This window comes from Cyanistes caeruleus, chromosome 10 (genome assembly GCF_971803275.1).
Source record: "Cyanistes caeruleus chromosome 10, bCyaCae1.hap1.1, whole genome shotgun sequence".
In the NCBI taxonomy this organism is placed as follows: Eukaryota; Metazoa; Chordata; class Aves; order Passeriformes; family Paridae; genus Cyanistes; species Cyanistes caeruleus.
Window position 1 is genome coordinate 4,117,734 of NC_141710.1, and position 22,006 is coordinate 4,139,739.

A 22,006-nucleotide genomic window follows, 5' to 3' on the forward strand; every position below is an offset into this window, starting at 1 on the left:
TAAAAATAAAAGCTTTTTATTTACTTTTTTTTTTATATACCATTACAGAAACATCTGAGTAACATTCTCAACAGGATGAGCAGCTCTGAGGCCCAGGGGATGAGCGCAGGCAGCCAGCTCCAGGGTCTGCCATGCCGTGCTCCTGAGCTGCTGCTGCTCTTGGGGCATGATGTCCTTGCTCCTTGCCCTCGACGAGGATACCCAGTACTCCCGGTGTCAGGGTGTCACCTTCTTGTAGGTAATGTGCAAGTGCTGAGTCATAGGCTGCGTAGTGGTTGCCATTGAGACAGTTTGTTCGAGTTTCCCGTCGGAATTGAGCCTGAATTTTCTGGTAATCTAAACCAGGGGAAGGAAAATACATAAGGAAATCAAGCAATGAGCATCCACAAGCTGAATCCCTTACCTGTGCCTCCTTCCCTTTGCCATCCGCATGCCTGCTGTCAAAGCATCACCCAAAGAAGGATAATGTCACTATGGCAGGCAAATAAACAAAGAGTTTTCTCTCCTCTCCACAGTACCAAATCCAACCCCATTATCCATGGAAGAAGGCAGGTTCACAGAAATAACAGAATTAACTAAGTCAAAAAAGACCTTTGAGACCATCAAGTCCAGCCTATGACCCATTACCATCTTATTAACTAAACCATGCCACTGAGTGCCATATACAGGCTTTTTTAAAACACTTCCAGGGACGGTGATTCCATCACCTCCCTGGGCAGCCCATTCCAGTGCCTAATCATGCTTTCTATGAAGAATTTGTTCCTGATGTCCAGCCTAAACTTCCCCTGGTGCAGCTCAAGACTGCCATCTTCTTGTCCTGTCACTGGTTGCCTGGGAGAACAGCCCTTACCTGGCTACAGCCTCCTCTCAGGTAGTTGCAGAGCATGATGAGGTCTCCCCTGAGCCTCCTTTTCTCTAGGCTAAACAACCCCAGCTCCCTCAGTCATTCCTCACAGGGGTTGTGTTCCAAACCCCTCACCAGCCTTGTTGCCCTTCTCTGGATGCTTTTGAGCATCTCAAGGCTCTTCCTAACCTGAGGGGCCCAGAACTGGACACAGCACCCAAGGTGTGGCCTCACCAGTGCCGAGCACATGGGAACAATCACTGCCCTGCTCCTGGAGGCCACACTACTGATCCAGGCCAGGATGCCCTTGGCCTTCTTGGCCACCAGGGCACACTGCTGGCTCGTGTTCAGCTGCTGCTGACCTGTAGCCCCAGGTCCCTTTCTGCCTGGCTGCTGTCCAGCCACAGCATCCCCAGCCTGCAGCACTGCAGGGCTGTTGTGCCCAAAGTGCAAGACCCAGCACTTGGACTTGTTAAATCTCATGCTGTTGGACTCAGCCCATCTATCCAGCCTGTCTGGGTCCCTCTGCAGAGCCCTAATCCTGTGAGGTGCCCTCTGCCCAGAGAGGAAAAGATTTCGTTTCAGATAAGCATTGTTGAAGTGAGAGGCATGGCTTTAAAGCCCGGCAAGAGTGAATTCCTGGGAAGGGGGAAACCCAACAACTGAAAACATACATTCAAAGGCAGGGGAATTGGGCCTTTCCAAAGTTAGGGCATTATCTGTGTAGGCAAATAAAATTTTTGTCTACATCTGCACAAACTTGTGCTCTCTGTTGTCTAAGGGTCTGTTCTATAGTACACAAAAACCAGGCTGTGAGAGCTTGCTCAGCTTTGCTGTCTCTCAGCTGCTGCTCAGCCACAACAGCTTCAGATGTGACAATAACTCTTCCAGAGGTGACCTCAGGATGCCACACTGATTCCAGCAGTGCCACCGTACTCACAGCTGGCTGTACCCCTACCAGCTGTATCAACAAACCTCCACTGCACATCCCAAAAAAGTCAAACCCACAAAAGCAAACAACCAAAGCTGGAGCTGACAGCAAGTGCCAGACCTACCCTGCAGCCAGAGATGGGAAAAGAGCCCAGAGCAAGGTCTGAATGCTCTGATAAGCAAGAGAAAGATCTGCAGGTGTTCCTGAAATATCCTCCTAAGGCCCAATACCAGCCACACCTTAAATGTGCATCCCCATACTGCAATCAATCTAGAAAATCAGCATTAATAAGTAATCCCACTGCCATAAAAAGAGTATTTAGCCAAGACTTTCCTATCTTCTTCCCTAAGGATCTGCTACTGGCCATTCTGGAGACAGGATTCTGGGTCAGCTGGTCTGATCCAGCCTGTCAGTTTTTATCATAAAGATCCCTCTGGGTCTCATAATGTGCAAAATCTCTTCTGAAGGCTCTTACAGAAAGAATAATCCAGGATGCCATGCTGTACTTCCAAGAACTCCTGATGGCATTCTGTAATTAAAGCATGCCAGATAACATATCAACTAAACAAGACTCCTTCTGGGACAAGCAATGCTATGGGAATTGCTTGCCCTGTGTGCACTCACCTGCTCTACATGGGGCTTCTTGGCAAAGGAGATCCTGGCTATGGAGTGAGAAGCTATAGACAGCTCTTGTCCATTTACCTCCCCTTCCTCCACCTCCACCAGACCTAGGGAAAAGGGCATACATATTAGGCTGCATAGGTTATTTCAGCATGTCACCATTATTATTTTGGCCTTTCACTTAAAAGGGGGCTTAAAAAAAAAGAGAAAGAGGAACTTTTTACACATTCAGATAAGGATAGAACAAGGAAAAGTTTTTAATCTGTAAGAGGAGAAATTTAGGTGGGTTATTAGGAAGAAATTTTTCCCTGTGAGGGTGGTGAGGGTCTGGCACAGATTGCCCAGAGAAGCTGAGGCTGCCTCATCCCTGGAAGTGTCCAAGGCCAGGCTGGACAGGGCCTGGAATAACCTGGTCTAGTGGAAGGTGTCCCTGCCCATGGCAGGGGGTTGAACAAGATGGGCTTTAAGGTTCCTTCCATCCCAAAACATTTCATTCTCTATTTGGTCACTTAACAGACCAGCACTCCCTGTTAAGAATGGTTTTGTTTGCCCTACCACTATTGACCACTGCAGATCCACACAACTTCAGATATGGACTCACAAAAATCCAACCAGCCTTATTCACACCGTGTGGGATGGGGATCACAGCACAACTGGCACTCTTCCCTTCAGCACCTGTCATTTTAGATGTGAATTTAAGCATCAACTGGAGTTTAACACTTTCACTTATAATAACTGAGCTGTGGTTCTCTCTCATTCATTCCCCATAAGGTTAGAAGTACCAAGGTGCTACATCTACACACTGGAGGCTCTCCTAGTTTAGGAACCACTGTGGGTCTAGCGCCAAGGAGCAGCGATTCCAACAGGGAGAATTAATTAAATAAAACTGTGAGAGGGGCAAGAACTTTCTGAAAAAGTGATGAAATGACCCAGCAGGGTAAGGACCTCTTCTTTTCCCCAGTGTGGGTACCAGGTGTGTACCTGTGTTCTGGGCACTGATGAAGGCCACCTTATTAGTGTCAGGTTTGAGGCGGATGAATCCACATTCCCGGTGCATGGGTTTCCTAGTATCCGGATGGAAAGCGTTGAATCTGAAAGAAATCAGAGCACAAAAGCTGATGTGTTTTGCACTCAGAAGACTTCTTCTGTCCTGGCTTCCTCTTATTTAACCACATGAGTGCCTATAGTACTCTTTGAAGAGTAAAAGACTGACAATAATTCAGAGATGAAAGCTGTAAACCTGGAAAAATACACTTACTTTACAGAGGCACAGCTATTTCTTAAAGCTGGAGTTAAGTCTTTAAGTTCAAGCTTTAGATTTTCCACAGCCTCTGGGTCTTTCTAAGAACTAGCTCAGAAACCCCTCAGGAACTCAGATACCTCACAGATACTGAAGCCACATATGTCTCAAAAACTTCTATTTCTCAAATAAATGCCTGGAATTACTGTAACATCTTTATTTAGCTTTTACACCTGGCAAAGGTTTTTTCTGTATATTCCCTGCTGTAGGAAGCAACAGAGCAGACACATTTCTCCCATCACCCCCTTCAAAAAGATAAAAACTTCAGCCCAAACTCTTGTTTATTTTTCAGGAGGCCTTAAGAAGTGTAGGTTTGGTCACCCCTAACATGGGTGATACTTATAAAAGGAGAAACAAACTTAAATCAGGCAGCTTTCAGTGCTTGGAGGATTTAAGGGATACAGGTACTGTTTTTTATGAGCCACTGCTCCAGGAGCCAGAAAAGCATAGGTAGGGTGTCTATCCTCCAAGACTGCTGTCTATTTTCCTGGCACTTCCTAAAGTTCACCAGTTCACAGCTGTGTAACTCATTGGCACAAACAAAAGAAGGGAGGGGAAAAAAAAGGTGACTCAAATAAGCAACTGTTCACAAGCTGGGGAGGAAGGTGTGGCCAGAGCAAGACTGTCAGAGCTTTTTTCCCTCTGGAAATTGGACTAAAGCAGTGACAGGCTGAGCTGGCAGCTCCCTCACACTCCAGGAACACAGGACATCTCTCACACAGCACTTCCATCTCGAAATTCTTCTTTCTTTAGTTTTCAACTCACTTAGCTTTCCAACTCACCCCTCCCAAAGGAACACTGAAGCAGTACTGAGCAGTAGCCAACTTGTCACATCCCTCCCTCTGGATTTCTTTTGATTTCTATTAGAACAACCACTCTCAGCCAAAGCAAGTAGTTAAGCTACCTGCCTCATTTCCCATATGGTTTGATAAGCACTAATTTCTCTCAGATTTTCACAGTGGTGAACATTGGCTGCCACAGCTTAAAATGGACATGGTAGCCATGTCATAGTTCCTTCATTTATTCTAAGTGGGAATTGCACAAAGAATGCAAATTAATCACAAGTTTTCAAGGAAAATGAAAGTCAGAGCATGCAGTCACATACCATAACATCATCTCATTTGGTAGGTGAAAATTTGTGTACTTTGCCTTTGGAAAAGAAACCCAATTAACAAACCACCCTGGAGAAATGCTTGCTCAAAACTGCTGCCAATACAGACACAGCCCTCGACTTACGAGAAGTTGAGCATGGGCTGCCCCACGTGAGAGATGTGCACTTCTTCCAGGTACTGGAAAGGCTTCATTGTAGTGAAGGTGCCGTCTCCTGGCGGGTCCGAGAGCCAGGTGCCCAGCATCCAGGACAGGGGTTCCATCACAGGGTTCAGCTGGGGAGTCTCTGTGGAGGAAAAGAAGGAAGAAAGAAAACTCAGGGATCTGTGCTCTGCAGGTTGCTGTGAGCTGCCTCCAGCTGGCTGGAGGTGAACACAAAACACCTCAGAAATGGCTCAACACCACAGCCATGCTTTCCTTCGGAGCAGGGCCAGCTCCAAGGTGGGAGATGGGGAACAACAAACAGTCATGGAAAATGGGTCTGTTTCCAAACCACAGAGCTCTCTTGCAGGTGGTCCACTTCTGACTCCTCTCTGCAGCTTGATCTGAAAGAAAAGCCCCCTCTCATCTACATGCAGGGAAGAAGATGACTGAAACCTCAGCATAAAGAATAATCATTAAGTGATAATGAAACTCTTAATGATCTGGGCTAATATTTCTCAAGCACTGAGTACATACCTGTACATACATTTCCAGCTTGTTTCAGAGGCCAAGGAAATGAGTCCCCATTTCAAAAGAAAATCAGGCTGTGTACATATTCAAGATCAGTTTGGCTATAATATTTTCTAAGAGGTTAACAATGGCCTGAACAAAGAGACGGGCAAAGACCATAAAGAAGCTGTTCTACTAAGGCTCTAGACTAAGACAAACATTTTAAAAATACTTGGATGCCTGTAAGGTAAAGAGTAAATGGAAGAGAAAGATACTTCCCTTTGTCACTGCAGTTATGAAAAAGCAACCAAGGTCTGTTTCAGGAAGTTAAAACTTCTTTAACAAACCATTTTACAGAATCACAGAATTAGCTGAGCTGGAAGGAACCCACAAGGCCCATCCCAAAGAGTCACACCATGTGCCTGAGAGCATTGTCCAAATGCTTCTTAAAGCCTGTCAGGCCTGGTGCTGTAGGAGAGTTTAGATAAACAGCTTTACATTTTACTTTCAGAGGTTGTGACCTGAAAAAAATACATCAGGAAAATGGAGACAATTTAAAGCCATGTGAAGAACAGAGCAAATCAATTACTAAAGTGTAAGTAAGGAAAGCAAAATATCACCCATGGGATGATGGGAAAGATGGATTCCCACACAAATGGGGTGCCTGCTACTCTCAGTAGTCTGTTATGCAGAAAGATATGACTGAAGTAAGCTTAAAGCACATCCTCCTCCCCCTCATGGGATAAATATTTCATACTGGCAAGGTGGGTGTTCCAGGGGGGTGTTTTCCACACCTAGTGAGATCAAGAATACAAGAACAAGCTGCCTGTCTGGCTGGTCTAAAAGGCACAGACTCAACTGCAGAGAGAAATCACAACCTAAACAAGCAAAACTGTGGCCAAAATTTGCTTGATCAGTCTCAGTTTCACTGTGCTCTTTATGAAATGTCAAGCTAAAAGACTGAGCAAGGAAGGACAGTCCACACCTGAAATGCCAAAGGAGAAGGAACAGCAACTTTCCTGGGTAAAAGAGACCATTTGTGGTACTCATTCTCCCACAGACAGCAGGTTTTAAAAGCCAGCCCGTGTCAGCAAAGTGCTGCTACTTGCTTTGCTTTATCCTGAAGTATTTTGTAAGGGAAGAAACATGAGAGTTCACCAGGAAATCGGTGATAAGGGTCTACAGCATCAGAGCCAGGATCTGTAGAACATCCTTGTCAGAATGTGCAGTCCCAGCAGCTTGCCCAGGACTTGAAAAGGTGGTCCCACAATCTGTACAGTAGTGTCAGTGTACCAGGCAGTATTTTCCTTGTACTCAGCTTTCCAATTCCTTGAGGAGAGCACACAGTTCTGTGGCTAAGGAGCATACTGCTCCCCCCTCCAGCTGATGTTTGCTGCATTTCTTTCCACGCTTTTTGCAGGCTCATCTCCCACAACGGAAGTGAAAAGCAAAGCTTTTGAAAAGCTACAGGAGCCTGCAGCCTGGGCTGCTGCTGCCCTCTCCTGGGTCAGCATCCCTGGAGCAGGACAGTTTCTGTCACCACAATGCTTTCATAGGGTGCTTCCTTTTCTTCTGCTTGCATTTCAGGAAAAGCATCAAAACAACAGATGAAAGGAATGGCTATAGCCATTCCCACGCTTTAGACCTGATTATAAACCAAGAGAAGCCAAGTGATCATTTCCAGCACCCCCAGCTTGACCCCACTGCCCTGCTGTGCAGCCTGACCTGGTGAGCTGGTCTCACTTCCAAAGAGCTGCAATTCCAGCCAGTTGAAAAGTGAAGATGTAACTGTAACCCCTGAAGTTTCTGGCACCTGGGCAAACAACACGGACAAGTGATCATTATTACTTTTCCAAACTACCTAGATGACAGCAAAGCTAAAGAGTTCTTTAGCTCTCATGTGGCTTGGAAAACTCAAGAGCAGCAGAACTGAATAAGGACCAGAGACTCAGTGAAGTGCAGGTAAATACAGACACCCTGATCTCATCCCAAGCAGTGCTATTCTTACCTTCAGTGCTGGTCTCTGACTGGTGGACTTTTTGACTTCCTGGCTGGAAGGCTGGGCTGAGAGAGTGGAAAAGCAAGAGGGGAGGCAGACAGGACAGAATCTGATTGAATCCATTAGAATAAAAAACAGCCATTTGAAAAGTAACTTGCTTTTTTATGTTCTGGTTGGGGCAGGTAAATGCAGGACTATTGCAGCAACAAGAAGTTCTTTGCTGAGCTGCTTTGGTCCAAATTTCAGGTTTATAGATACAGTCACTGTCAAGAGAAACTCCTCTGACTGTGGGAATTCCAAGCACAGAAAATTCTCGAGATCTTGTGCATGCAGGCCCAAACACAGAAATGAATACAGGGTTCAACCTGAGACCTTGGAAAATGCTTCAGGATTTAGAGACCATAGGCAAGAATGTGGGTGTGTAATTTAGCTAGAAAGACATTAAGATAGGTAGTGGAAAGTTTTCAGATTTTAAAGTTAAGATATAGAAGTAGTTATAAAGGTAATAAGAAATTAAAAGTATAACAAGTAGTTTTGTGTGAAATTATATGATTGGTTAAGAATGTCTACATTGCGCCACAGATGTGTAAGACAAAATAATTAACTATTGGTGTGAAAGTGAAACATTCTTTGTGGCAGTAGTTTATTGGCTACTTAGCCTTTAAGAGACCTTGTAACCTGCGGTCTTATGACCACTGACCACAAACAGCTGGTGAATATGGTGAAGACGTTCTCACTCCTTCATGAGACTGCAGAAGAAGAGTAATAAATCATGCTTTAAGACTTCTCCCAGTAGTCCTGTCTCTCTTAAAATGCCAATACTGACACTGATAAAGGAGCCTGTACATCCCTTTTTAAAGGTCTCAACTCCTGGCACATCATTTTTACAAAAAACCCAGTAATGTGGTTTAAAAGGTAAGTGTACGATGATATCAAGAATACAAATGACATCTGAGAATTTGCAGTGCAAGAGACCCTGGTGACCCTTCTGCACGATTAAAACTTCACTCTCAGAGAGGGTCTTCTTAATGCTGATTCTCCTGCATTCACATGCACAGTTCCTCTTTTATCTGCTAACAGGGAAGTGCTCTCTGTATCCTCTTTCTTAACAAGGACATTCCTGAGTCACCTTCTCCTACACTTTCTGGAACCATTAGAGATCCAGCATCTCCAAGACCCCGCTCCTCTACAACCTGATGTAGTGGAAGGTGTCCTTGTCTATGGCAGGGGGTTGGAACAAGATGAGCTTTAAGGTCCCTTCAGCTCAAACCATCCTGTGGATCTACAAAATCTCACTGAAATCAGCCATGACGTTCAGGAGCTGTAACAGTTTGGGAGACAAAACCATATACCCATAAGCAATCTGATCACCTTGTTCTTCTTCCTTCAGGAAGCCACTCAGGCCACAAATACCATGCCAGGGTCAGCTCCATTTCACCACTTGGCCCTGCTCCATCTCTCCAAACTCACAGATAGACTGTTCCTGCATCTTTTCCATTCCTGGAGAGTTTACAAGTCAAATCCCGCCCTTCACTGTAATACAGTCAGCCTGGAACTGGCTGTCCAGTCTTTGCAACAGGAGATACTGAGTTTTCCCTGCCTTGAAACAAACCAGACAGAGCAGCTGGACAGCCCCCTCGGGCCATGTCTACACAGCCAGCGTGGCTCTCAAGTGGGATCCCTGGCACAGAAAGCTATGCTGGCACAAATTCCTACACAGCTTTATCAGTAAAGCTGCAGTGAGTGGCCAGCTGGTTGCTGACAAGGCAGCTAACATATTTCCTTAAGCTGGGGAACATTGCCTGCAGAAAACTTCAGAAAAAAACACATACAAACAACAAAAAGAAACACCCCAGAAAAAAACCCCCAAACACAATCTCTGAGTCTTCAAAGTGTGGTGTCTGCAGCATCAACTGGGCAGTTCCCTGAAGTTCTTCCTTGAACACAGTTGCTCTCTGGGTTTAAATCATCATCATCAAGGTTCTGGTAATCAAGGAGCAGCCTCATTTGGTATATTCTGCCCATATTTAAATACAGAGGGTGGCTTTATACTCTGCTGCTCTCCCCTGAGAGTTGCACCCCTTCAGGCACTTGGCTGATGCTCTCCCCAGCAAACCAGCAAAACATTCCTGGCACTGATGTGCAGTAGCTCCATCACAGAACGAGTTGGAAGGGACCTGTCAGGATCGAGTCCAACTCTTGGCCCTGCACTGGACACCCCGAGAATGATGCCGTGTGCTGGAGAGCATTGTCTGAACTCTTCTTGAACTCTGCCAGGCTTGGTGCTGTGACCACTTCTTTGGGGAGCTGCTCCAATGCCCAACCATCCTCTGGGTAAAAAACCTCTTCCCAATATCTGACCCAAACCTCCCCAGCTCAGCTTCATGACATTTCCTTGAGTCCTGTCATTGGTCACAAGAGTGAAGAGATCAGTACTCACCCCTCCACTTCCCCGTGTCAGGTCTGACCTCGGTCTCCTCCTCTCCAGCTTGAACAAATCAAGTGCCCTCAGCCACTCCTCGTAAGGCTTCTTCCGACCCTTCCCCATCTTCATGGCCTCCTCTGGACACTCTCCAACACCTCAATGTCTTTTTTATACTGTCACATTCCTCCAGGCCTCAAGGTCTCAAGGTGAGGTCATCCCAGAGCACAGCAGAGTGGGACAATCCCCTCCCTGGCCCATCTGGCAATGCTGGGCCTGATGCATTGGGTGTCCCTCCTGGCTGCCAGGACACTGATGATCCATATTGAACTTGCCATGGACCAGGACGCCCAGGTCCCTTCCCACAGCTGGTCTCCAGCCCTGACCCTAAGCCACTCCACACACACAGCCAGGGTTGCCCTGTCCTAAGTGCAGAATCCAGCACTTGCCCTTGTTAAACACCACACAGCTGGTGATTGTCAGGAAGCTGTGCTGGCTGTGACTGGCAAATGTCCATCATCTGACCTTGCTTCTACTGGACACACACCTTCCTTTTCCATCTTATTTCCAAGATAAATCCCTGGTCAGCCAAGCCAGCTTTCTGCCTCACCTGCCTGACTTCTGACATTTAGGAATTGCTGTTCCTGTGCCCTTTGGAGATGATGTCTAAAAGTGACCAGCACTGATAGACCGTAGCACCTGCAAAAACATTTTCCAGGGGACCTTATTCCCTAATTCCCTGAGCAGCCTGGGGTCTGCTCTCCTCAAGGCCAGAATTGAGGTTTTTCTGGTACTCTTCCTCCTGTCACCAGAGATTTCAAATTCGATGGCTCCATGGTCACTGTGGCCTAGTTGGCCCCTCACTCGCAAGATCCTTTCTGATGACAAGCAGGAGATCAAAATCATCCTTCCAAGTCAGCTCCCTGAGGGCCCATAAAGTTCCATACAGTTGTCATGCAGGTGTTTTAGGAACCTTCTGGCCTGGGTTGTATCAGCTGTGTGATATTCCCAGTTAATTTCTGGCAGGTTGAAGTCCCCTGGGGCAGTTGATTTGGAATCCTCTCTTAGTTTTTCAAGGAATAATTTGTCAGTGTCATCATCCTGGCTGGGAGGTCCAGAGTGGACTCCCACTGTGAAATCCACATTATTTGTTTGCCCCTTGATTCTTATCCAAAGGCTCTCAACTGTGCCATTGCCAACTGTGAGCTCCAGACACTCCAACCCTCCCATTACATACAGTGGCACCCCTCTGCCTCTCCTGCCCTGCCTATCCCTCCTGAAAAGCCTGGAACTGTCCATCAGGGCACTCTAGTCACAGGGAAAACTCCCACCAGGTTTCACTTATGCCAATGGTGCCAGATCTCTGGGACTGAGCCAAAGCTTCCAGCTCCTCGCTGGTCCCTCATGCTGGGTGTATTAATGCAGAGACATTCCTGGTGTTGTACATTGTAGACAACACCTGGTGAATCAATTTGAGGGTTCCCATTAGTGCTCCTTTCCTCAAGTTTAGGCACTCCAGCTCATTGGTCATCACTGGTGACCCTGGCTTTGTCTCTTTCCAAACTAGTTTAAGGCCATATCAACAAGCCCTACCAGCTCCTGTGCTAGAACTCCTTCTCCCACAAGAAAGATGCAACCCACCAAGTGTCAGCAAATCAGCTGTTGCACAGATCATCCCATCTCTGCTCCAAAGGCTGGGAATGTGGTTATATTCACAAATGTTCATGCTATAGAGTCAATAATTAACTTCATAGCCAAGTGCCAAGGTGGTAATGCTCTAGTGCCTGTAGTCACTGCCAGAATTCTGCTTTACAAGATACAAAGAAAACATTTTTTAAATTATATTCTATTATGAGAAACCAAACACTCTACCTGAGCTCTTTCTCTTGAGTTTTCCTTAGTTTGCTGTTTCATTGCTTCCTAGCTGCAAGCTGGGTTTTTGTTGTGAGTCACTGCCGACTCTCTGCAAAATTAAATGTTTAATGCACGAACTCCATTAGGCAAAAAACCCTGGAAAGAACAAGACCATCCTACTGAAAAAACAAAAAAAAACCCCAAAAAAACAACACCAGCGCAAAAAGTCTTGTTTCTTCCCTTCCAACTGCCTTTCTCTCCAAGGGGGAGGTCAAAGAGTCTTCCTCAACCAATTCCCAAAGCTGGCGTGCCTGCACACTGCTTGCTCCCATGCTGAGCACAGAACGGTTCACCTCCCACCCAAGTGTTCAGGCCACAGTGAAGCCTTACCCAGCCTCTCTCAAGACACCTTCTGCCATGGATTCAGCCCCTATGCACACACTCCTACTCCTCATCTCACTCTCGGTGTATTTTATAGCTCCCTTGTTCTTTGCAATGCCCACCCTATGGACCGATTTTCTACCCTGGCCATTGCCATCCCAGACAGGACACAAGAAAAATCACAAGCAGCACCTGCTGTCTCACAATAAAAGCAGTTTTCTCCCAATATCTAGCTCCAAGTTAACATGCAACTGCCAGGCTAGCAGTGCCTGCCCTGGTAGAGGAATTTCCCTGACAGCACACCTCTGTGACCCATTAGACACATTTCATTTTCAAGCAGAACTGGACACCAGCCCGCTGCTGGTCCAGTCCTTCTCAGACAGGTAAAAGCACAGCTCATCCATCCATGCACAACCTCATTTGTCACTGCCAGTCAGGAATGGGATTTTGCTACTCCTTTTCTACAACATGAATGATATCTGTTGCCACCACGATGGGCAACACCACTTCAGGCCCCACAGACCATGCCTCAAGACTCCACCTCAGCACAAAATGAGGCATTAAAGTCTTCGGGTCCTTCTGCTTGCCCCACAGTTCGCCAACTATGCTTCATTTACATGAAAAAAGTACTGTAAATGACCCCATTTCTACACTGGTTTTGCAGAGATATTCAAAGACAACTCCAAGACAGACTTCCTGCAGATTCCTAGCAGAGTTCTAACCATTTTTCACATGAACTCATTTTACAAACTCTCCTGCCTTTAATATGACCTTCATGAAAACAGACATGCAACATGGAGGAGGCTCCTCATACCACCAAGCAGATGAATCCTAAGAGCTTTACCTCTCTGATGAACACAAGAGCTTGAATCCCACGGAATCCTATCTGTCCATCCAGCCATATTCGCAGATATTTTGCTATTTGCTCAACCTGCAGCCCGCCAGCCCCCAGAAGGTGCTTTGTGCAGGGTGGTAAGATGGCTATGAGGGAAGTGAGCTCAGGTTTGGGGAAGACACCGATCCTGCTGCCTGCTGGGAGATGTAGTTTTACAACCAGACCAAACTGGGGCACGGCAAGAGGAGGTGATGTTGCGGAAGGAGCTGCTGGGATCTCCTGTCTGAGCGAGCACAGCTGATGCAGCAGAGCTGCAAGACCTTCATGCAGAACAAGATGGTCAGAGAAGGCTTGGCTAGCAGAGGACAGTGCTATTAGAACAGCCATGCCTTCCCCAGGACACATCCCTGCTTGCTTGCTGGCCGTCCCTCATTTCTCCCAGTGCATCCTGTCATCCTCCAGAAGCTACATCTAACCCTGTCCTGCTTGCTACACCATGCCTAAGCGTGCTCATCCACCAACAGCACTCCTCAGCCTTTGGTCCATGGGCTTCACGAAACAGAAGGAAATGTTTTCCTACCAAACAAACGCCTAAATTCAAAGTTTAGATGGAAAAGGCCACCATGGCAGCTGTGCAGTGCTGGAGACAGCTTGGGGCTTCTCCTAAACCAGTCGATCCCCCTGGTAAGACAAGCTGGGAAACACCACTCAAGCACATCGTGATAGCTGGAGTTGGGAGCCACTTGCCCAGCCTGAGTCACCCAGCCTCAAGCATGGCTGGCAGGCAGTGCTGTGCAGCAGTCCTGCAGAAACCTGCTCTTCCCAGCCAGCTGGAGCTTGGATACAGCCAGCAGAAATTTATTTGTCTCATTAGAGGAAAGTATGTGAGAACTAGCACCGAAACAAAGTTCTGCTGTGTGGGTGTGGGCCTAAAGTTCGTTTTTTGTGCTCAGGATTTTGTGGAAATAGCTGAACGTGAGGGATGCAGACAGGTAACAACCTGCACAGTCAGTCCAGTCAGGTACTTCTACTCAAGGAACTGCCTTTAGCAGAAAAAAAATATGCACGCTCAGGTTCACAGCTAAAATCATCACCTCAACCACACATCAGATGAGTTGGGACAACTGAGTCGTGGCTACTGACAAAGACTATTATTAACCTGATGTGTTACCTGACTGTACTTTTATGAATATGAAAAGCCTTTCTTAACTCAACTTTGTATTACAGTAAAACTCAAGTGTCTGGGCATGAACCAGACTCTGCCTGGCAGCAGCTGGCTACACTTCATCAGCTATTTTTGCTGCCACAAACTATTACTATAAGCACAAAAAAAAGAGTCTAAAACAGAAGAGCACCAAGATTAAGCTAAAAAAACCAAAAAAAAATCCAAAAAGCCAATCAGCCAGCAACAAACCCTCTAAAAAAGTTTGCAGCCAAAGGGTTCCATATAAACTTCTCACCATGCCAAGCTACAGCTGCTAAAATGGTTCATTTTCACACACTGATCTCCAGTTTTATTGACAAAAGATGGCAGAATGGGTAATTAATTGGTCAATTCATTAAGGAAAACTATGTCTTCCCTTATAAAACAGAGCATGTAACTCAAATATTAAGAATATCTTTTACAAGGACATAAAATTTTCACTTCTCAAAGACATGCATATAGAAACACTAATCTTGGGAAAAAGGAGAAAAATCATAGTGCTTACCAGAATAAAGAAAAACATCCTTAAAGATACTCTTTCTGCAATTAGTATCTCAGTGAAGGTAACAAAGGGAGACACCCTTTTAAAAATATAGATATATATAAAAATTAATTAATATTTCATATGTATACATATATATATATATATAGGAATGACAACTATGGAACCCTAAAGTTGCATTTGGTAATTTTCTTTAGCTTGACACCTAAACAATACAAAAATACAGACCAGAAGGTACAAACAAGATTTCCTAGGGGGAAAACCTTTTCCCCCTCTATCCAAATAAAAGTGTGAGTTTTCCCATACTTTGAAAAATTAGATACATATGGCAAAAGTAGTGCTGGGTGTTGACCTTCATGAATCTTGTTAGGGTCTACTTTCCTCTTTCAGTGAGGAAGTTGGCCGTGCTGCAACAGCCTGGAGAATGTGCCTGTCTATGCCAGCATTACCTTTCTGACTGCACAACAGCTCCAGAAGAAGCCAAGAAGTTTTTCTCCTAAAGGAAAGGTGAGAATTAGCCATCGGGTGACACCCAGCCCTCCACAGGTGACAACTTCTGAAAGCAAGCCCCACATCATGAATCCTTCCCAAGGCAACCCAATGTTTTCTCAGCAGCCACACACAGCACTAGACCATTAGATGGTCCTAACTCTTGCTCTGAAATGCACCTTGCAGCCACAGTGACAGTGCACAAATTGTACATTAAAAGACACTTTTTTTTTTGCAAGAAGGGTTATGGCCCAATTTGACTTCTAGGTAACAAACTTTTTACATGACCACATCCCTCACTGAGTTTCCCTATGCTTCCAGGTGCTTAATTGTTATTTTTGCAATTGATAGAGAAGCATTTTCCATCATTCCCTGCTTTATCATGTTGACGGACTTCTTCTGCCTTCCAAGGGAGGAAAGTCAGACATTTGCTCACAAATTGTGAGCTCAGTGTGCACACCAATATTGTCATATTTAACACCTCCCTCCCCGCTTACATTTCCTGTATCCTGAGTACCGAGTGCAGTACATGAAATCCAATATCAAAGCTGTTTCTTATGCCATTGAGGACAATAACGGCTTTCCCAAATACCTGCTGCTAGGAGAGCTCATTAACACACCAGAAAAAAAATCACAGGCATGCTCTAAAGGAAGAAGGAAAATCCTAACAGGAGGCACTGTGTCACAAACAAGTTAAAATAAGCCAGAAAGAAAAGAAAATAAATCCATCAAGAGAGTTGCCTGCAACACCACAACCTAAATTCCCATTCCACATCTTGGAAAGGTTAGGGATGTAAGAACTAACTTGTGTGCCCACTGAGGGAATTCTTTAAAATGTATCCATAGGTCTTATACAAGCTGCTACTTATCCTTCCCGAAGTGTCCCTTTCTCATACCTTTTCCCCATCACACCTCTAAGGAAACAGGGAATTCCACCTCAGTGCAGCACCCCTGGGAATACTGACCACAGTCCTGGGATATCAAGCTGTTCAAGTAAGGGAAACTGTTCCGCTTCATCTCATCCAGCTTCTCCTTCAGCTTCCTGACTTGGCTGTCGGAGCGGCTGATCCTCTTCCTCAGAAGTTTCAGCTCTCCGTTCTTCTTCTCCACCTGCTCCCGCAAGCAGCACACCTGGCTCTTGCTCTGCCGGGAGGAGAAGCAGTACGAGTGCAGGGAGTCGATGAGCTTGCAGGCCCCCGAGGCCGACATGATCACCTCGTTGATGGACATGGGGTTGGCGTCCGTGTCACCCTTCCGCCCCACCACGGCCTCGGTGGCGGGCCGAGGGGTCAGGTCTGCCGGGGACGCTGACAGACCCTGGCAGGGTTTCTGGGGGGTCGCGGTGAGGGACGACGTCGGGGAGACCTCTGCGACGGCCTTGTCGTGTCCCAAGAGGTGGCTGCTGCAGCTTGGTTCCACATCTCTCTTTGGCCTTTTCCTTTCTAGCTGCTCTTTGGGGAGGGACGGCCTCTCCCTGGCGTGCTTGGAGGAAAAGCTGTACGAGTGGAGGGAGCCGATGAACTTGCAAGCACCGGAGGCAGGAGGGGTGAAGTCGTCCACTGACACGCCGCTCCTGTCTGCCACCCAGCTCCCCGCACAGCTGCCCCTGGCACAGTCCTCCACAGGAGACCTCTCCGGCTTTTTCTGCGCTCCAGGCTTCGCCCCCAAATGATCCCCTAACGTCCTTCTCCGAGGGCCGTCCAGCTGGCTGTGGAGGGCCTCTTCCTCCTCGGACACGGATCCTGTTTCCTCTTGCAGAGTGGCCTCCTCCATCTCTTTCGTCCCTTGCATCACCATGAAGTCCTGGCCAGAAGACGGGGCCCCCTGTGCTACCTCACCGCCTCCTTCCCGCAGGGCCTCCCCATCCCGCACCGGCACCTGCCTGGCTATTTTCCTTCGGCTCCTGACATAATCCAGCTTGTCGTGCTTCTTCTCCACGAGCTGGAAGATGGTAGGGACAGCAGTGGGCTTCAGCAACCGGTGCTTGTCTTCCAGCCGCTTGGAAAAACTGTCTTTGGTGAAGTGCTCACTGCAAAGAAAGGAATACTTGGTGGGAGTCCAGTTGTCTCTCTGAACAGCTTTCAGCCACTGAATCAAGCGCTTTGAATCCTTCAGAGGGAATCTAAAAAAGGAACAGACAAAACCCACTAAAAAATAAGCTACGTTTTGGAAATCAGAAGGGTTGGTACTTTAAGAATTGCAGAACCACAGAACCATAGAATTGTGGAGGTTGGAAAAGACCTTTAAGATGACCAAGTCCAAGGCAACGGCTAGGTTTGAGAGGTTTTGGGGAAAGTTGTGTTTTGGTAAATTACACTCATTTACAAATTAAATTACGGTCATTTAAGTACTATTTCACTTTGGGCTGAAATATTTGATATTCATTCACTGCGTCAACAGCTCCACTTCACCAAAAGTGCAGGACTAAAAGGTGTTGTTTCCATTTTCATCAGCAATCGATCCATTATTCCGCCCACCAGCCCCACGAGGAAGGGGGATGTGACCACCACCAAAACACCCAGCTCAGCCAGCACGCTGCCTCCGGAACCCGGGTGGCTGCTTACACCGGGTGTGTTTAATTACATTTAATTAGGTGTAGACATGCCTGGAGTGGAAGAAAGCCCCCGAGCAGAGGAACCAGGTTCCGTTTCCAATGGAACTCCCGAGACGGGGACTTTGCCCGGGGACTCACCGGCGGCAGCATCCCCAGCGAGGGATGGGGCGGGGGACGGGCCGCGGGGGCACGGGCCAGGGCAGGGTCGGGGAGACAGGCCGGGGAGGGCCCGGGTCCCGTGGCGAGGGGCGCTCCCGCCGCCCGGCCGGGGCTGGAGGATGCGGGAGCCCCGAGCCCGTTTCCCCTGAGAGAAACAAAAGGCAGCCGCTGCCGTGGGAGCCCGGCGGAGTGAACGGGACCGGGGTGCGGGCGGCCCGGCCGCGGCACTTGCGGCGGGCCGGGCGGGCCGCCCTTACCTGTGGAAGGAGACGGCGCCGCGGCGCGCCTTGCCCTGCCGGTTGAAGCAGTTGGCGGCGGCGCAGCAGATCACCATCTCCGGCCGCCGCCGCCGCCCTCGGCCGGCCGGGCCCGCCCCGGCCCCCGCCCCGGCCCCGGCCCCGCCGCGCCGCCGTACGGCAAGATGGCGGAGCCGGGTCACCCCGGCGCCCCTCGCCGCTGGGGAAGGGGTTTCTGTACGGCACAACATGGCGGCCGCCACATGGCCGCCGCCATTTTGGCCGAGGTACAGCCGTACGGCGTAGTGCAGGTGGGGAAAGGGGGGCTTCGCTCCCGGCACCTCTCGCTTGCCTCGTCGGCGCAGATGGGCGTCCGCCTCCCGACGAGCCGCTCGGTCCGTGGCAGCCGAGCCGTAAAAGGCGTCTCCGAGTGGGGCGGGCATGGTGGAGGGGGTTACCCTCACGGGGAACGAGGGGCGGGGCTGGGCCGGCTCCGTACAACACGATGGCGGCGCCCATTTATTACATCTTTTCTAGGTATACATGTCACGGGACGCGCCCGTCGGCTCTCTGCGCAAGGAGCGGAGCCCTCACACTCCTCGACACTCTCCAGCCCGGCCCCACCGCCGGCTCGCTGTCTCCCCGCACTCCGCTTTGCCTCTCTGTACGGCAACATGGCAGCTCCCTGGTCTGCAGACAGCCCTGAGTCGCTCCGAGTTGTGACAATGCACTGACAGCCAATCGGCGCGGAGGCCGGCGGCGAGCGGCGCTCCCATTGGTCGGGAGGGGCGCGTCACGCCAGCAGCCGCGCAGGGCCGCGCCGGGAGTGAGTGTCGGCGGCGGCCGCAGCCTTGGCGGGGCCGCCATGGACGCAGGTGGGTCCCGGGCGGGCCCTGCCCGCGGCGCGGCGGCCGCGCTTCCCCTCGGGATTCCCGGGCCGGCTCAGCCCAGCGGCCGCTCCAGGCCCGCAGCTCCCCGGCGCGGCCTCCCCGACGGGCGGCGAGGAAGGCGCCGCTTTCCGCCCTGGGCACGGCCCTGGGGGGGCCGGGGCCCAGCCGCCCCCCGCGGTGGGGAGAAGGGGAAGGCGCTGGCTGCGTGGCCGCCGGGGTGGGCCGGAGCCGGGCGGCGAGTCCCTCCTGCCCTCCCCAGCCCCGCTGCTGCCGTCGTTCCTCGAAAGCTCGGAGCTCTGCTGCCAGGTCGGGTCTGCCCGGGCGGGGAGCGGTGACAGGGCTGGTGTCGCTGTGCCCCGCTCCCCATGTGGGCTCGAGGGGCGAGAAGGCGGCTTGGGGTAAGAAGGTGACTTTCGAGGGGTGAGAAGGTGTCGTCGGCGGATAAGAAGGCGACTCAGCCACTCATCACGCTCACAGAGGGCTCTAGCAAAGCTGGTTGTGGAAGAGATTTTGGTTTCGTGCGGGGTAAAGTAAAAATAAGAGTTTGGCACTTGCGTTGGGACCCGCTTCCCTCCAGCCTTAGCGTAGTGGCCTCCGCAGAGATAAAGTATTGTTCCCTAATAACAAACGCTTCCCTGCGCGTCGTGGGCTCCTCCTCCGCATCGCCGAGCACGGGTGTGCCGGGGATCCGTGGCTCCTGTCCCTCCTGAGGACTGTCCTGACTTGTTTTGGCCTTCGTGCCGCGGTTGTTGTCAGCATCTGAGAGCGTCCTCGGATGCAGTGTCACACCTGGGGACCGCACGCTGGGGGAACTTGCACCCCCTGGTCCGGGAGATGTGTTTGCTCTCCCTTGATGTGAGCCGTGCAAGGGAAGGAAAACTTTGCTGTGGTGGCTGGATCTCCTCCGTGAGAGGAGGAGAATCTCTGGGCTCAAGCCCCTTCGTGTCCAGCCCTGTTCCCGAGATTGTCGGGGAGCTGACAACAAAACTTGGAACTGTTTGCTCCAGGCCTTCAAGAAAGTATCCCATTTCAGTGGCCTGGCTTTCCTCTCAGTCTGTCTTGTAACTCCTCGTTGGTGCTCAGATAATCAGGATTTGTCTTGTTTGAAAGAGCTTAGGGGAAAGAAAAGATCTAATCTTTCTTCTGCAAAGGGCAGAAAAGAGGGTTTGAGCTGTTTGGTGTTTTCCAGCAATTCGTTTTACTAAAGTGGTGGTAAATTTACCTTCTCTTCTTGACTATCTGTGAAATGTTCCACATCAACCTGTTCCTTCTTTGCCTTGGGTGAGGTACCTGTATCAGCTAAAGGAGCGATCATCCACCTCTTTCTGATCCACCATCCACCATTTCTGATCATTTTGTGGCGCCAGAGTAAGAGGCTAAAGGATCTGGGGGCGTGTAAGAGCCAGGCCTTTTCAGAGACTGGAGAAGCCCCAGGACTGGTATGGGAAGGGATGTTTGCCAAAGCCTGGCTTTCCTTCAGTGCCACACTCCAAAGCTTGGCTTCAGTGTCTTGTGGGAGAAGTTCTTCAGCAGGCAGACTGGCCAAGGTGGTTGGTGCTGGGAAAATCACCTGCCGTGTTTCTGCTTGAGTCATCTGAGCCTTCGCTTGTTGTTACTTGTTTCCCAAAGGGAAACAAACTGCTTTGGTTGTGGTTGTGTGGGAGATGAAGTTAGGCCCCTCACGGAGCTGTCGAGGGTCTGGCCTCCAGCACATTTGCAAACTGACAGCAGCACTCAGGGGCTGCTCCCAGTGCCCAGCTGTGCCTCTGGGTGTGTTTGCTACAAGTTGGGATAACGTTTCTATCTCCAGTGTTTCATTTTGCTGATTAAGACTATGAGAAATGAGGGAAAGTTTCGTCTTCTACCCTAATTCTGTGTATTTAGGGAGTTGTTCTTGTGTTGAGATGATGGAGCAGCTCTCCTATGAGGAAAGGCTGGGGGAGGTGGCAGTGTTCAGGCTGGAGAAGAGAAGGCTTTGGGGAGACATGAGAGCCCCTTCCAGTCCTAAAGGGGCTCCAGGACAGCTGGAGAGCAACTCTGGCCAAGGGCCTGGAGTGCCACCACTTCCCACTGCCAGAGGGCAGACTGAGATGGGATGTTGGGAAGGAATGTTTCCCTGTGAGTTTGGGGAGGCCCTGGCACAATTGCCCAGAGAAGCTGTGGCTGCCCCATCCCTGGAATTGTTCCAGGGTTGGATGGAGCTTGGAGCACCCTGGTCTATTGGAAGGTGTTCCTGCCCATGGCAGGGGGTGGAATGAGATGAGCCTTGAAGTTCCTTCCAGCCCAAACCATTCTGGGATTCTGTTGTGGCATGTACAAAGCTTTGCCTTTCCTGCTGAGACTTTCTGGGATGAGGTGTTCTGCAGATGCCATTGACGGTGTGCCCATGGGGCAGTGATCCAGCCAGGCTCCCCTCATTCCCAGTGTGTGCAATGCTCCTGGAAAGCTAGGCTGCCTTTCTCAGGGTGAGCTGTGCAGGGCTGACACTCTGCTTTTTAACCATAAAACCGTGTGAAGTTGTTGAGCTGTTGTGTTTTGATGTGCAGAGACTGCACGTCCTTCTCTGCGGAAACTGCTGCTCCACTGTCCTGGATGCTCAGAGGTCGGTAATTAAAATAGACCGAGGGCTTTCTGAAGGTGAAGTTTTGGAGCACTGCCTGAGAAATGTGCTGATCTCACCCAGCTTCTGCAGCTCTGAGAGGAGCAGCTTCAAACAGGATTTCGGCTTGGTGAATTTCCAGATGTATTTCTCTTCTTTTTCTCTGGCTATAAGAAGGAGAGAAAGGCTCCTGTGCAGTCTGTGACATTCTTTGTGCCCTGCTTGAATTGTTTGGGTCCCACTGGCTGGTGTTTAGCCCACCACATTGTGGACAATAGCACAATAGATGGACTTTGGGAAAGTGCTGGAGCATATGAAGGTGGAGGCTTGTAAAGGAAACATGCAGTGACCTCAAGCCTTGTGGGGAGTTTACTGTTCTCATTACAATGTCCTTGATACTAACTGGGAGCAACTGCTGGAATTTT

General features: G+C 49.2%; 2 protein-coding genes across 6 annotated transcripts in view; one reads left to right on the top strand and one right to left on the bottom strand.

Annotated features, from left to right (window-relative positions):
• THAP4 (THAP domain containing 4) lies at nt 1–18,790 on the bottom strand. 4 transcript variants are annotated; one of them, XR_015274213.1, is made up of 7 exons: nt 18,445–18,786; nt 16,109–17,265; nt 15,104–15,150; nt 4,933–5,092; nt 3,378–3,487; nt 2,400–2,503; nt 1–336 (listed from the first exon to the last, which is right to left on the bottom strand). XR_015274213.1 is itself a non-coding variant. In XM_086843182.1 (6 exons), exons 1-6 carry the CDS (start codon nt 18,609–18,611, stop codon nt 217–219), a joined length of 1,818 nt encoding a protein of 605 aa, XP_086699308.1. In that variant the 5' UTR covers nt 18,612–18,790; the 3' UTR covers nt 1–216. The 4 variants fall into 4 exon arrangements, 3 of the variants coding, with proteins under 3 accessions (XP_086699308.1, XP_086699307.1, XP_086699309.1); XM_086843182.1 differs by lacking the exon at nt 15,104–15,150 and having other exon boundaries at nt 18,445–18,790; XM_086843181.1 differs by lacking the exons at nt 15,104–15,150; nt 18,445–18,786 and adding an exon at nt 18,114–18,260.
• ATG4B (autophagy related 4B cysteine peptidase) overlaps nt 18,638–22,006 on the top strand; it is an 18,912-nt gene continuing 15,543 nt past the window's right edge. The window contains exon 1 of one of the 2 annotated variants that reach the window (XM_086843187.1): nt 18,638–18,967. In XM_086843187.1, coding sequence (XP_086699313.1) covers nt 18,958–18,967 — 10 coding nt within the window. In that variant the 5' untranslated portion in view covers nt 18,638–18,957. The remainder of the gene's footprint in view (nt 18,968–22,006) is intronic. The other variant, XM_086843188.1, reaches the window with a different exon arrangement.

Bases quoted from the DNA above. Each gene is read 5' to 3' on its own strand.
- THAP4 (XM_086843182.1), bottom strand. From the start codon at position 18,611: ATGGGCGCCGCCATCGTGTTGTACGGAGCCGGCCCAGCCCCGCCCCTC. The intron at 2,504-3,377 runs GTACACACCTGG...CCTTTTCCCTAG, and splicing joins CATCAGTGCCCAGAACACAG to GTCTGGTGGAGGTGGAGGAA. The intron at 337-2,399 runs GTGAGTGCACAC...CCCCTGGTTTAG, and splicing joins AGAAGCCCCATGTAGAGCAG to ATTACCAGAAAATTCAGGCT.